Source organism: Lycorma delicatula, chromosome 6, assembly GCF_047948215.1.
Source record: "Lycorma delicatula isolate Av1 chromosome 6, ASM4794821v1, whole genome shotgun sequence".
NCBI classification, from domain to species: Eukaryota; Metazoa; Arthropoda; class Insecta; order Hemiptera; family Fulgoridae; genus Lycorma; species Lycorma delicatula.
This window is the reverse complement of record NC_134460.1, coordinates 144,997,738-145,011,840: the sequence shown is the minus strand read 5'-3', so window position 1 is coordinate 145,011,840 and position 14,103 is coordinate 144,997,738. Positions and strand designations below refer to the sequence as shown.

Here is a 14,103-nt window from a genome sequence, read left to right as displayed (position 1 = left end):
GTATGCATGAACTTATGTTGATGCCTACTTCCTCTGCAACTTCTCTGACAGTTAAGTGGCACAAACTGCAATAATATTATCATTTGTTGGTATGGAAGATTGTCCAGGTATAAGATCTTCACTGGTCGAAGTTCTGTTTCCTTTTAAAACAATTGAACCATTCCTAGCATTATGATCTGCTTATATAGTCTTCCTCAAATGTTTTCTGAAAAAGCAGTTGTAAACTTATGAAGAATTTGAAGCAGAATTTTACACAATCTGGTTATTCATCAAGATCTTTAATTTTCAGCAAGTTAAAAATCTGATGAGAAGTTAGTACACAATTTTATTCCAACTGTATAGGAGCTTAAAAACTAATAATGGTAATGTGATGCAAAATTGCATCACCAGGTGATGAACTGACTAATGACTAATGGCTGAAAGTCTATTAGCACCACTTGTTGGAACATGCTTTGTGCACTGCTGGTTCTGTATTATGAATGCTTGTTTTGTGATTGTGAACATGTAGTTGTGGCTTAAGTTATAAGGACATTCTATTAAGAGCCCAGCGTCTTCTTTTATTAGCGGTTGTCGGCGGCTACAGGACTGTCTCGCGAGAGGCAGTAACTGTGATCACAGGCATCAAACCTTTGGATATTTCGGTTACAGAACGTAGCCAGCGGTATGTTGTTGCAAAGAAGGGAGGCCTTCTTACTTCAGGGCGTATGCGTGAGATCGAAGACCAAGGTTTTGACTCTTGGCAAGATAGGTGGAACGATTCTTCAACAGGTCGTTATATGCAATGGTATATTCGCCAATGTTAGAGAGTTGCGAGCGGTTAGCTGGGTATCCCCCAATCGGCACACGACGCAGTTCCTCTCCGAACGTGGTGCCTTTAGGGATAAATTGGCTAAGTTTAGGTTGGTCAATTCCGGCTTCTGTCCGGACTGTAGGGTCGATGACACCGTGGACCATGTCCTACACATATGTCTCAGGTACGAAGCTGAGCGTACCAGAGTTACTAGGGAACTCGAGAGAGTAAACTCTGTTTTGGATCTACGAGTCAACTGGAGGACTCGTAGAGAGTGGACAATAGTTGCTGGCTTCCTTCGCTTCCTCGCCCTGAGCAGGACTGCCGAAGGAATTTAGTAGGTGATAGGAACCTGGGTGGCTAGGGACCGCCTGGGCAGTTGACTGGCCGAAGGTAGGCGCTTAAGGCAGCGTGCCTCGGTTAGATCTAATTGGTGTTATTTTGTGTTGGAATAAAGCTGTCGGCGGAGTTGCGGCCGCTGCCAACGGGCATGGTTATCCTTGTCCCGGGGGGTGCCGTCGCGCTCCGACGAGGGCGTTTAGTGAGCATACGACACTGTCGGCGGGACGTGGCTGTGTGCCGCTTCGGTGGTAGGCAGTGGCGTTTCAACGGCGGTTACGAAAGATGGTGAATGTCACGCGGGACTCCGCGATGGAGCTGCGTGGGAGTAGGCGTTCGCTCTCCTCTCCCGGGCAGACCGAAGCGGAGTCAGATAGTTTGAACATATTGAGTTATTAAGCGGGATTCTTTAAGGGAGCTAGGATCAAATTTCACTGTGTAAAAACTTTAGTGGGAAATTTTGTTGAAGTGGTAGTTTCTCGGATCTGGACATTCAGTAAATTGACTCATTAATAGTTAGTGCTAGGAGCGGGGTCTTCATTCCGCGGTTAGGCTTCTAGCTTAGTTACTGAGGGCGACGTGGTAGCTGCAGGTGTCCGTTGTCTTCTTTCTGAAGGCATAAACACATAAAACTATCTCGGGGTGAACTTTACCGATGTAGATGTCCCTCGGGGCATCTGCATCGGTGGTATCTCTGCGGGGCCTGAACTGAAAGCTGTGGTGCGCAATCAGTTTGAGTGCGAGAAGACGTCCCCTGCGTTAAAGCCACTACTGGCTAGGAACGGAGGGGGTGGTGTAGCGACCCAACACGCTATGAGGTGGGATCTTCTCCCTTCGGGGGGGGGAATCGAGATGTGAACATGTAGTGTACCATAATGAAGAGTTTCATGAATCAATTTTTTTTTCAAATAAGCTGAAGTATGTTTCAAAAAATTATATTAGTCTTATATTATATGTTACGTTTTCAACTGAAATTTTTGTATCGTATTTAAAATTCCATATTTTTTTCAGATTTCCTTCCCTTCTATTAACCTTACTGTCCCCCTACAGGGAAGCCATCACAAGGAGAGGAGAGGGATTTCTCACAAGGTGGAGAATCTCCACCTTGTGAGATTCTGGTCACCACACCACCCCCTCTGTTCCTAGCCATGACGGATTTACCAGAGGTCGTCTTTATTGACCTTCAGACACTGTTACATATCATAGTCATCAGTTGGGCTTCTTTTAGGATGCTACTGATTTAAATGCCTTGGTAGACATTTCCATCAGTGATTTTACCTCGGCTTTTTGCCTTCACTGAAAGCTTCTTCAGACATCTTTGCTCTTCTGCCTTACTTCATAGCCTCACAACTATTTACCCGAGCTTTGCAGAAGTACGATCGCTGCTCCTCACTCTAACACTGAAGAAGACTAATCACAATTAAATAAATTTTAACAAGCTAGGTTGTGATATTCAATTTATTATCAACCTGAAATTATATATCAAAGGACTTTTTGTCATACCATAAAAATTGTTAATCGCAACAGTTATAATTTTGACCTGCAACCACCCCCGATGCATTTTAAACTGATTCAGAAATAAACCAAGTTCACAAATGTCCAATGATTCCAAGGGAGATTCTTTTGACTTTAACAAACTAAAACTCTGATCTGGTCCACTATAGAGAGTGAAATCAATGCCCATCCTCCCACATTGCAGCTGCATTACAGAGGAGCAAACATCTAAGTTAACTTAGATTCCATGCCAAAATGCCTACTTGGTAATAGCCTAAGCAGGTGTTTAGCTACCTGGGCTGCTATTCTAATTATTGAAACATCAAACACCTTCAGCAAGGTTGACAACCTTAGTGTAACAACATGAGTTTTTTGAATCCCAGATTTTTGCTAGTGTTTCAAATTTATATACATGAATGTTAAAATAAAAATTCATATTAAAACAGAGCAGAATATTTTCTCATAATAATTCTGAAAAATTAAGTGTTAGCAACAAAGAAACATTATCTTCATTTAGATCTTACTTCCTTAATGAATAGAGGTACTATATGTATATTATAATAATAATAATAATATATATATAATAGAGGTATACTATATGTATTTAAATAAAATAATCATATATATATATATATATATATATATTTTATTAAATGTTCTTATGCTGAAGTACTAAAGTTGAGATTGATAAGTAACCCACCAAATTATAAAATGAAAAATTTTGTTTGCATGAACCCAAATTTTTTTTCTGATTAATTTATTGATTTATATTAATTACCTGTCTTTATTATAGATGTGACTGTAAAACACCTGAGATACAAGAGGTGCTGTAATCAAAGTTACTGTGTTAAAGAGAAATACTATTCACTGCAAAGTCATACTCTGTTGTAAAGAGAATAAAAAGATTGTTTTTAATACTGAATGGCAACTATGTTTCAGAGTAGCTTAGTGTGCTAATGTGCAAAGTATACTTAGCTAAATAAGGCAATCGGATTTTTCCCTAAATGATTTTTTTAAAGAATTTTACAGGTAACCAACTGATCTACTTAAATGATATGAAAGTTCAAATTTATTCTATGCATCTCTTTGCTTATTGTGATTCCAAAGGCATCTGCATTTTTTATTTGTTAAAATGATTTTATAGTTGCCCCAGCGAATCTACGAGCAATGTGACGTCACGTGCTGACATCTCATATTATTGTTTTCCAAAACATTATTTTTGCAGGAAATTATTTTTATTTAATTTTTCGACTTACAAACAATACGTGCGCCCAGACAATACATTTATGTTGTTATGTGTTCAATTCTTTCCACTTGAGTTGATTACATGTATAAAAATGCTCTTAAATGACTCAATCTTGCAAACAAATAACAATTCCTTACCCAATGTAATGTTCTGATTGGTATTATGTACAGGACCATGAAGTATGTGTCTTTAAATAGTACAGGATAAACTAGTACAGAATGTGTGTTTAAAGAAATAAACTTTAGTCCAGTTTATATTGTATTCGGTAAAGGTATTCGGATACCGTTTTTGTGCGGTTGTATTATTTTATAATTACTCATAATTTTTTGTTTTATTTTTGTTTGTGTGTTATTAGTGCGGTTTGTTATGGCAGAATTTAAATCCGTAGTTAAGAAAAAAACTTTTGGTCAAGTACGTGAACTTATCAATAATGTTTATGATTTTATGAAAAAAGAAGCTATTAAAGTAGTTAAATTAACCGACGTCAAACATATAATTGGCATTCAGAAATGTGAAGAAAGAACTGCTGCTGCTTGTCAGATATCAAGAACACAGGTTCAAAAATTCAGAAGAGAAATAAAGACTTGATTCTTCAATCAACATCCCAATCGTTTCTTTCAGCATGCCGAAAGGTATAAACGACTTTCGAAACCTGTCAGTGGACTGAATAGTTTTGATTTAGGTGTAGTTAAAAGAACTGACAATGAATTTCCTTCAAAGAAGAATGAATTACCTACTTTTAAAAAAATAAGGCAAAAACGTCAGTCATCTATTGATTTTAAAGGCAGTGAATCAACTTTAGCTGTTATTTTGAAAAAGCTAGGTTTTAAATGGCGAAGAACTGAAAATAACAGAAAACTTTTAATTGAGAAATCCGATATCAGGTGGAAGAGAATTGAATATTTGCAGGCAACGGCTAAGTACAGACAAAGCAACGATACAATTGTTTATTTGCTTAAAACGTACGTTTTAAGTTCGCATTGTTCGACAAAGTCGAGGTCTGATGGTATTGTTGAGGGACTTCATGTACCGATTAATAAAGGTGACCGTTTAATAATAATTCATGCTGGAGGAGAAATCGATTTTATTTTGAACGCATTACTAACTTGGAATGCCAGTTCGAAAACTGGCGAGACTACCATGACATCATGAGTACATACAGTTTCATGAAATAGAGGCGTGAAAATTTGATTCAAAATCTTCCACCAATGTCAATAGTAGTAGTTGATAACGCCCACAATATGTATTGATATATATATGCATATGATACATACATATATGTATGTATCATACACACGTGTATGATATAATATATATATATATATATGTATATTATCACAATATGTATTGATAAAGCGCCAAATTCTAACTCCAGAAAAAAAGATATGACCGATTGGCTGGAGAAAACTCATATTCCGTATAGTTCATAAATGCTGAAACCCCAGTTATATGAATTAGTAAAGTTACATAGAAAAGTACAAAAATATCACTTGGATGAACTTTTGCAAAAACATGGGCATCGTGTTCTTACACTACCACCGCACCATTCTGATTTGAATCTGATCGAAATGGTATGGACAGCCATAAAAAGGCATGTGGCCAGTCATAACCCAACGTTTCTTACACAAATGTTGAAATAATATTAACTACGGAGAAAATTAATTCCATGAGTGAAGATGACTGGAAACTCTATTGTGAAAAAGTAAAAAATACTGAAAAAGAATATGAAAAACTGGAAGCACTGATAGATGAAGTGACAGAACGTTATTATATACGTGTAAACTCTGATAATGAAAGTGACAGTAATAGTGATTCGTTTAGTGAGGATGGTGAACTTGCTAGAAGTTTGAATAAGACGCATGAAGTAAATTCAAGTTAGTTTATTATTAAAAATTAATAATTTAGTGCAACTAAAGGTTATAAAAGAATTAATTACATATTGCTTATAATTAGTAAATGTAAATATGATAGTTATTACCGCGTACAATCTGATAATAAGTAATACTTCGATTTGATACGTGGAGTTGATGTTTTCAGGCCGTGTAGTAATAGGCAATCTGCCCGTGATGCCCTACATCCGCTATAATTATGGAAACAAAATACGTGTATTTTGTTATTTGTTATTTCATTATTTTCATATTACTGACAAAAAAAAAAAACACATGTTTTCATTATTACCAAAGAAAAATTATTTAAATATTATTAACATGTTAATAGTTAACTTATTGTGAGTATGAGCTCTTGCACAGCATAAATAACATCTTATTAAAATATGAATGGAAATATATATTAAATGTGATTAATAAAATTCATATGAATTTGAAGGGAAATATTCAAATACAAATATGGTTCTGATACTATTATAAAAAGTGTTTGAAAAGGTTTGCAATCCAAATTTTGAAAATGTATATTTAACCTACTTTTTCATCATTTAAACTATTTTAATACAGATCATCCACTACTGTAGATTTGTTAAGAGAATAATTCTGGTCATTTGTTATATTGAATTATTATTGGCTGATTTGTTATAATACTGCTAATATCAAATGTTCTTTATCAAAAGAATAATAGAGAATACAAAGGAATAGAGAATTCCATCTTTTATCTATTAATCTTTTAACATAAGCATATTTATTAAAAGGGGTACAAAATGTAATGGACAGTTGCTTTTAATTTGCAAATGAAAAAAGTCAGTCAAATGAAATAAATATGGAAAAAAGTAGATTTTATGTGCTAAAAAATTTACTTTTATTTTTTATATAGTCATCATTTTATAGTTTCACATTTCTCACAATGAGAACCAGTTTTATCATTTTATCAGTGAAGAATGCTGGCAGTCTTTTCTTGATCCAAAACATCACAGAATCCTTCTGTTAATTATCTGTGGTAAAATGTATATACTTAATATCCCTTTTTAATTGCTGAAAGTGAAAATCACAGGGAATCAAATCTGGTGAGTATGAAGGATGTGAAATACATTCAAATGTCAACTTCTCAAGAGCCTTAGCAATTGTATTTAATATGTGTGGCAGAGCAGTTCATGTTGCAGGATTATCAGGTGTTGCAGGATTAATACTAAGATGTTTTAATATCTCTATGCATTGAACAGAATTTACATTTCCCCTACTTTTAGGTAATCTATCAAAATTCAATCACTGCAGATTGTTTTAGATGCTGTGAAGCAGGTGTACTCAACTCCCTAACAGTGATGACAGAAAATGAGAGAGGCTTAGTCAACAGTTTTATAATGTTAACAGCAGGGAAATGAAATTACAATATGGCAGCACTTGTTGCTGGAAATCTTTTCTTCTGTTACATTCCAGTGTGCGTTACATTTCAGTTGCCCCTCGTACATCAATTATTTGTTTTAAATATTTCAGTTTTTAAATTTTCCTTGACAGTGTTTAGATTCTATAAACATCTTTCTACTACCAAATAAATAAAACCAAATGAACTAATATATGTATATGTACAACTTTGTTTATCTCTGCAGTATTTTTCCAGAAATTTCTTTTCCTGATTGGTCATAAAAATAAATTTTTTTAAATTTTATTTAAAAAATTTTAAATTTTATTTAATTTTTATCTAATTTTCAACATTCTCCTTTAATATCACACTTCAAAAAACTCTTATTTTTCCTCCTCTTTTTACTATAATGATTCATTACCAAAATTTACTACATCTACAAAGAGATTAAGATTTCTTTCTAATTTTTAGGTCTATATTTGATAATAATGGACTTATTTATTGGACAGGAGTTTTCCTAGGTTGTCAGTCTGCTACTGATTTCACATTACTTAGTTCACTCTTTGAAATCTCACTACAAAAAAAACCTGCAGTCTTTGGTGTATCATTTGTTTATTTATTCCTTTCAACAACTATTGGCTGAACCCAAATTATAACTGATTTCTTCATATTTATTTTATCAGAAATGGTAATCCACAACACTGTTGTGAAATTGAAATTTCCAGTTTTTATAATTTAATATTTCCACCAATTATAAATTGGTAGAGATTTTTTTCAATTAATTCAGTAATAATAGTTCAAATATGAATTTCCAAATTGTGGTTGCAACCTTTTTGAAGCACTTTTTATTATGGCATCAGGACCATGTTCATATTTGAATATTACCCCATCAAATTCAAACTTACTTCAGGTATTTTGCTTTGTTTTCTAGGAAGATAATCCCTTCTTAAATTATGCAACTTCTGTTTTTAAATAAATAGTAAACCAAGCACTGTAAATTCTGTTGATGTTTACCAAATACTGTTAATCTACTGACAGAGGTATTCCAATGGATTTGATTATTACTCTGATGTACAATAGTGTTGTAACATTGATGCAAAAGTAGTAATCATATTTATACAGTTAATTGACACTTAGTTTTGCTGTCTTAGTGCCGATTGTTTGTTAAAAGTGTATAACATAGTTATACACTTTAATAGTTAAAATTAATCTATGAATTGTCAAAAGGTAAAATTAATTTCATAAACAATAAATTGTGATAAATGAAAACTAAATAAATAAATCTTTATTCTGATAGAAACATTATATAGATCTCGTCAGGATTAGGTAGGTATGCTTGGATGGGTCAAGGGAAACTGTGGTGAAACCTTGATCAGAACTCACAAAATACACAATTAATTATAAAATAAAAAATAAATGTGATTAAAATCCATATTAATTATTTAATATATATTAACATGAAATAATATTAAGATAAATGATGAAAATACTCCTTATAAAAATAACTACAAAATGACTCACAATCCAGAAAACATTAATGAAAAGTATTTGAAAACATTTATGTACACGTTGAACAGAACGCAAATAAATAAGTTTTTTTAAAAATTATATTATTTAAAAACTTAACATAAAACAGAGTAACATTGTTCTTAAAAAAAGAAAGTATTTTAATTGTATTATAAATTGGTGGAAAAATTTTTCAAATAATTCAATAATGTATTAATAAATCTATTATGGGTGCATAATAAGGTTCTCTTTTTCATTAGCTGAAGTATTGTGCAGTGTAATATAAAAACATTACCACTATCTGATTTGATGGGATAGATTCAAACACAGTCAAACAAGTGGTGAACAGCAAAGAAGTTGATATTACTTTAGTTCAACTAGATGACCTTAAAAACTATGACACTATAGCGCACCTGGTGGGGTGTGCTAACAATGAAGCTTAATTCCATTAACAATACCCCACTTTCCATTAAAACAAGAAATGTTATTATAACCATCACGAACAAGTAGCTGTTGTTACAAGGCTTTGAATAAGTCATAGTAGACTTACTTCATCCTGTATGCTAGCAGGAGAACAGAGACCAATACATGAAAACTGTGACACATACCTCACAGTGGAACATGTAATTTTCTTAATGATGTGTTTTTTAAGTAACTGTGGACCCTTTACACCTGTTTTGATAGTTTTAACAACATTTCTATATGAATGGGTTGCATATTTTAATTGACAAGGGCTCTGTACACCCTTGTCATCTAGTGTTTTTTTCTGGGGTTTTATTGTTTTATGATGAGCCTGTTTTTCTAGATTATCTGCTTGACAAATGGCCTTTTGATCTAGTCACTTATTTTCATGAAAGTGAGAAAGTTTAAGATTGTAATAAATGCTAGTAACCATAGTAATCGATGCCCACTATGTTAAAAAAATAAAAAAAATAATAATGCCTCGGACAAACCCAACCCACGTGTTGGTACACATGTATTTTGGTACACTTTACTCAGCTACTATGTAGAGAGAAACTTGAATTTTTTTCAGAATGTACAACTCGCTTTTCTCTTTCAACTGAATGTACTGTTTTAAAAATTTTTAATATTTTTTGAGAAAAAAAGAAAAATTTTAACATAAAATTTTTTTTTTAATTACCAAAATTTTATTTTTTACACCAAATGTAAAGTTGTACATTCAAAATATGTAAAGTAAAACATATCAACATTAAAAAAAAAAAGGATATACCTTATTTGGTTCAAAAGAAAAGTTTACCAACATTAACATTGTGTTAGATAGGCATCTATGGTGCCCTTAAAGTGAAATGGATTTAATATTAATCTAAATGGATTAATATTATCATTCAAAATAATACAGGAAAATAGTTTATTAAATTCCTCTACTGCCTGAATAGGAGTGGAGATAATGGAAGTTGAGTCTTTTCTATTTTTGGTTAAATTTTCTTCTCTTTTTATTTCCAGATCTACTTTCACTTTTGTTAACTACCCATGTAGTTTTAGATTTACTGTTTGAATTATAAAAAATAAATTCTTTTAGCAATATGATTAACGGTAGCATAAATTTGTTTGTAATTTTTCAATTACTTAAATTTTAAAGATTATTATAAAAATTAAAATATTTGTAATTAATTTTTTAATTATAATATTGTATTGCAATGTGAGAGTTGTGATCTAAAATCTAAACTATGCCAAAAGATAAAAAACTATTTTTAGTTGAAGTTGTAAAAATATTGTCTGTGTAGGTGTCCAAGGTCCTTGGGAATTTTAATAATATACAATGTTATTGTGAGAGTAGTGGACATGCATATATATATATATATATAATAATTAATATATACATATTATATATTAAATACATACATTGTTAGGGAATGATAAAAAAGTTGCATATTATTTATAAATTAAATGAATCAGTTTCTTATTGAATTTTATAAGTATTGAATAATATTCAGTTTTGTTTCCTCATTATAACATTCTTTTTTAATACCTTATCCCAGTTTCATAAAAAATAATCCATTTTTTTGAACAGTTGTGAACTGTTTAAATAAATGAATGAATCAGTTTTGATTTATAGAGTAAATATCTATGAATATTTAAGTAGGGATCAGGAGATGATCAGCATTACCTGATAAGTATCTCAGCCCTAGGTTGGGCTTCTTATACAGCTGCTGGATAGAAAACTGTGCCCCTGATAAATGTAGGCAAACCTCCTCCCATTGAAACATAAATATGAATGGTGCAGTAACTAGGTACCCTGGTACTTAGTATATATTAGCTGGTGGACACTTAACAGAATTCCATATAACATCACTTAAAACAAGGGATGGATAAGAGTAAATGATGGACAGTGAGAAAAGGATGATCATTCACAAGAGAATTTTTTTTTGTGATTCATTCACAAGAAGTGTAAAATCAGATAAACTACCTCATCCAAACAATGACTTCAAGGCTCCGCCTATTTCTATGATTAAGATATCTTAAGCACATCAAATAAAGCAATCAAATCAATGAAGCAATAAGCAATATAGCAATATATAAGCAATATAGCAATAAGCAAATCAATGAATTTAAATTGACTAAAAACTCAAATATAAATAACAACAAATACTGTTTCCAAATACTAAGTATCAAATGTGAACAAGCTTTTATCAGGTCTACAGTCCCTCATCTTTTTCCAGAATTTTGTTGTGAGACGTATCCAGATAACTGCACATCCTTTCCACAGGGACACAGCCAATATTATTCTTTAACTTTTTTGTAGATATTAGAAATATAAAATATAAAAATCTGCTGTTCATAGATGTGTACAGCCTTTTTCATTTTTGTAATTAGCATTATTTTATTAATGTAGTTTATTGTAAAAGAAACTTTCCAAGGTTGCTATCCCACGTTAATTTATTTCATGTTTTTCTGTGTGTTAAAATGAAAGTTAATCTGTCTACAGTTTTGGAAATAATTTTTTTATAGAGTGGCCAGGAAGTCACCATGCACCCCTAAATGTTTAATGAGATAAATGAAAAATGCATTATAAAAATTATTTTATTTACTAACTTGATAGTATTAATTTTAATGGTCCTGTGGATCTGTGTGTTCGCTCTCTTGTTGCATGCACAATTCTATACATCACCACGTCCTCTGTGACATGTGACACGATGGAGCATTTCTGATGTTATATTATCAAAGGCATCCATCACAGCATCACGCAATTCACATGCATCTGCACATATGAAGAATTGCGTGATGCTGTGATGGATGCCTTTGATAATATAACATCAGAAATGCTCCATCGTGTCACATGTCACAGAGGACGTGGTGATGTATAGAATTGTACATGCAATTTGTGGTTTAGCGATGTGCAGATGCATGTGTCCATAAAATTAATTCTCCATAAGTAGTGATAATTCCACATATAGAATTGTCTGGTGCGGTAAGATGAGGACTTTGTGGTGGCCATGATAATGGAGCTGGTGACGCTGGAGTACCGTGCCAATCCAATGTCCTGGAAATATTTCATTCAGAAACGCAGAAATTCCATGAGATCCTTCTCTTGAAGCTGTAGTATTAACCATGCCTCCAACATCTTTAAATAAGTTTGTGCATTCATTCGCCCGTCAAAAAAATAAGAACCAAACAAATGACAAGCTGTCATTCCAGCTCATATCATGATGTGCAGTGGATTTCTTCGCATAATAAGGATTTTCTTTCACCCAAAATAACACATTTCTGGCATGCAAACTGCAATAGATTGCACATGTGTCGGTAAAAAGCACCTTTCCACGGTACACTGAAATGGGAAATTTTTCCAATAAAGCTCAGCAAGATGCAGTACGACGTTCCATGCCTGCATCTGAAAGTTCATTGATAAACATCGGATGAAGTGGCCTAACTTTCAAGTCCTTTTCATATGGTTTTGCGTTGTCTTCTGTGGTATATGAAGTTCAGCTGACTGTTTATGAGCTGATTTCATTAGGGATTGTAAATGGAAACTGCAACAGCAGCACATGTTTCCAAGTACGTTAACTTTCATCCGCTCCATGGCCTACCCTAATTCAAATGAAAATTTTCCTAAGCCAACATTATTGCTTTTAATTGTGGCAGCTTATTAAAACGTTGCCGAAACAAATCACTAATTAACTTCATTGTCGTTCATGAATCCATACACTTGTCATAATCTGCCCCTTGATGCTGTAACTACTCGTGTCAGCCAATTTAGCACAACTGTCTTTTACTCAAGAGTGTGTGACATTGTAATAAACTGTTGCCAACCAATCCCAATGAATATACTGTATGTTCTAAACACATTTTTCATTAACTTTAGGGGTACGGTGACTTCCCAGCCACGCTGTAGATTGCTTCAATTAATTATCAAAAAGTGCATGATCTGTTAGATTCTAGAAGGACAGGTAAAAGTAAATAAAAGGTCTACTTCAAAAAATCATAATAATTCTTTTAAGATAAGCTAGATGTATTTAAAATACGGTTTTCTTATAAATGTAAGTGCTTGTGTTGAAGAGGTAACAAATGAATTAATATGTTTACTTTATTTTCTTAAGTTTTACAGAGACGTATGAAGGTGTTGGTTCTCCAGTAGTTACTGATGGTACTGTTCCATTAATTTATCAGTTATCCTACTGGCATTATGTAACAGTTGGAGTATTGGTTGGATTTTTTGTGGGATTAGCAGTAGATTTAATATTTGGAATGCAAGATCTTAATTCACTCGATCCTGATTTAATAGCACCACAACTACAACGATTTGTACTTGAAAAACAGAAAACTACTTCAAATGATTCTGTGAAAAAAGATTATACTTTAGTTAGACTAAAAAGTGATAATGAAAATGAAGAAATTAATTAATATCTTACACTGTAAGTTTTATACAGTTCTTTACAAACTATAGCAATGGTAAAGCTCAATTAATATTGTATAAATTATTACCATAATTAATAAAAAGATATTAAAATAATAGGATTTTTCTTTTTTAAATAAATTTCTTAAATCTCTATTTACATAATTTACATTCTCTGTGATGTATATTGATGAAAATCAATAGTACTGTCTACATGTGAAAAGTGTGAGACAGCTTTTTTTTCAAAACAAAGAATTTGATTTTATCAGATTTCAATGATAATATTATATTTATTACCTACACCATTTATTTAAACATTGAACCAATTTTCATCACAATTATTAGAAATGCACTGAACATTTCTCACTGAATTATTAGTTTGTTTCATTTTCAATAATTTGCAACAAATAGCATTACAAGTGCACATTGGATATCGATGACCTTGAAAAGGGCTGGTTATTAAGTTGGCTTCAGAACATCCCAACCCTGTAGGGAAGACATCCGCCTAGTGGCGTTCTGGTCGCCAACCCCTCCCCTGTTTCTTGCCCTGTTGGGCTTTAACGGGATGGCTTCAGGACAGTCAGGCCTGGTAACCAAGCTAAGTCTGAATCAACCTTAATAGATTGGTCT

The 14,103-nt window shown here is 32.7% G+C and overlaps 1 protein-coding gene across 1 annotated transcript in view; it reads left to right on the top strand.

Moving 5' to 3' along the window:
• Positions 1–13,533, top strand: part of LOC142327015 (sodium-coupled monocarboxylate transporter 1-like) — a 93,362-nt gene extending 79,829 nt beyond the window's left edge. Inside the window, exon 14 of the mRNA XM_075369771.1 lies at positions 13,178–13,533. Within this exon, the coding sequence (XP_075225886.1) occupies positions 13,178–13,481 (304 nt within the window). The 3' untranslated portion in view covers positions 13,482–13,533. The remainder of the gene's footprint in view (positions 1–13,177) is intronic.
• Positions 13,534–14,103: the final 570 nt, after the last annotated feature.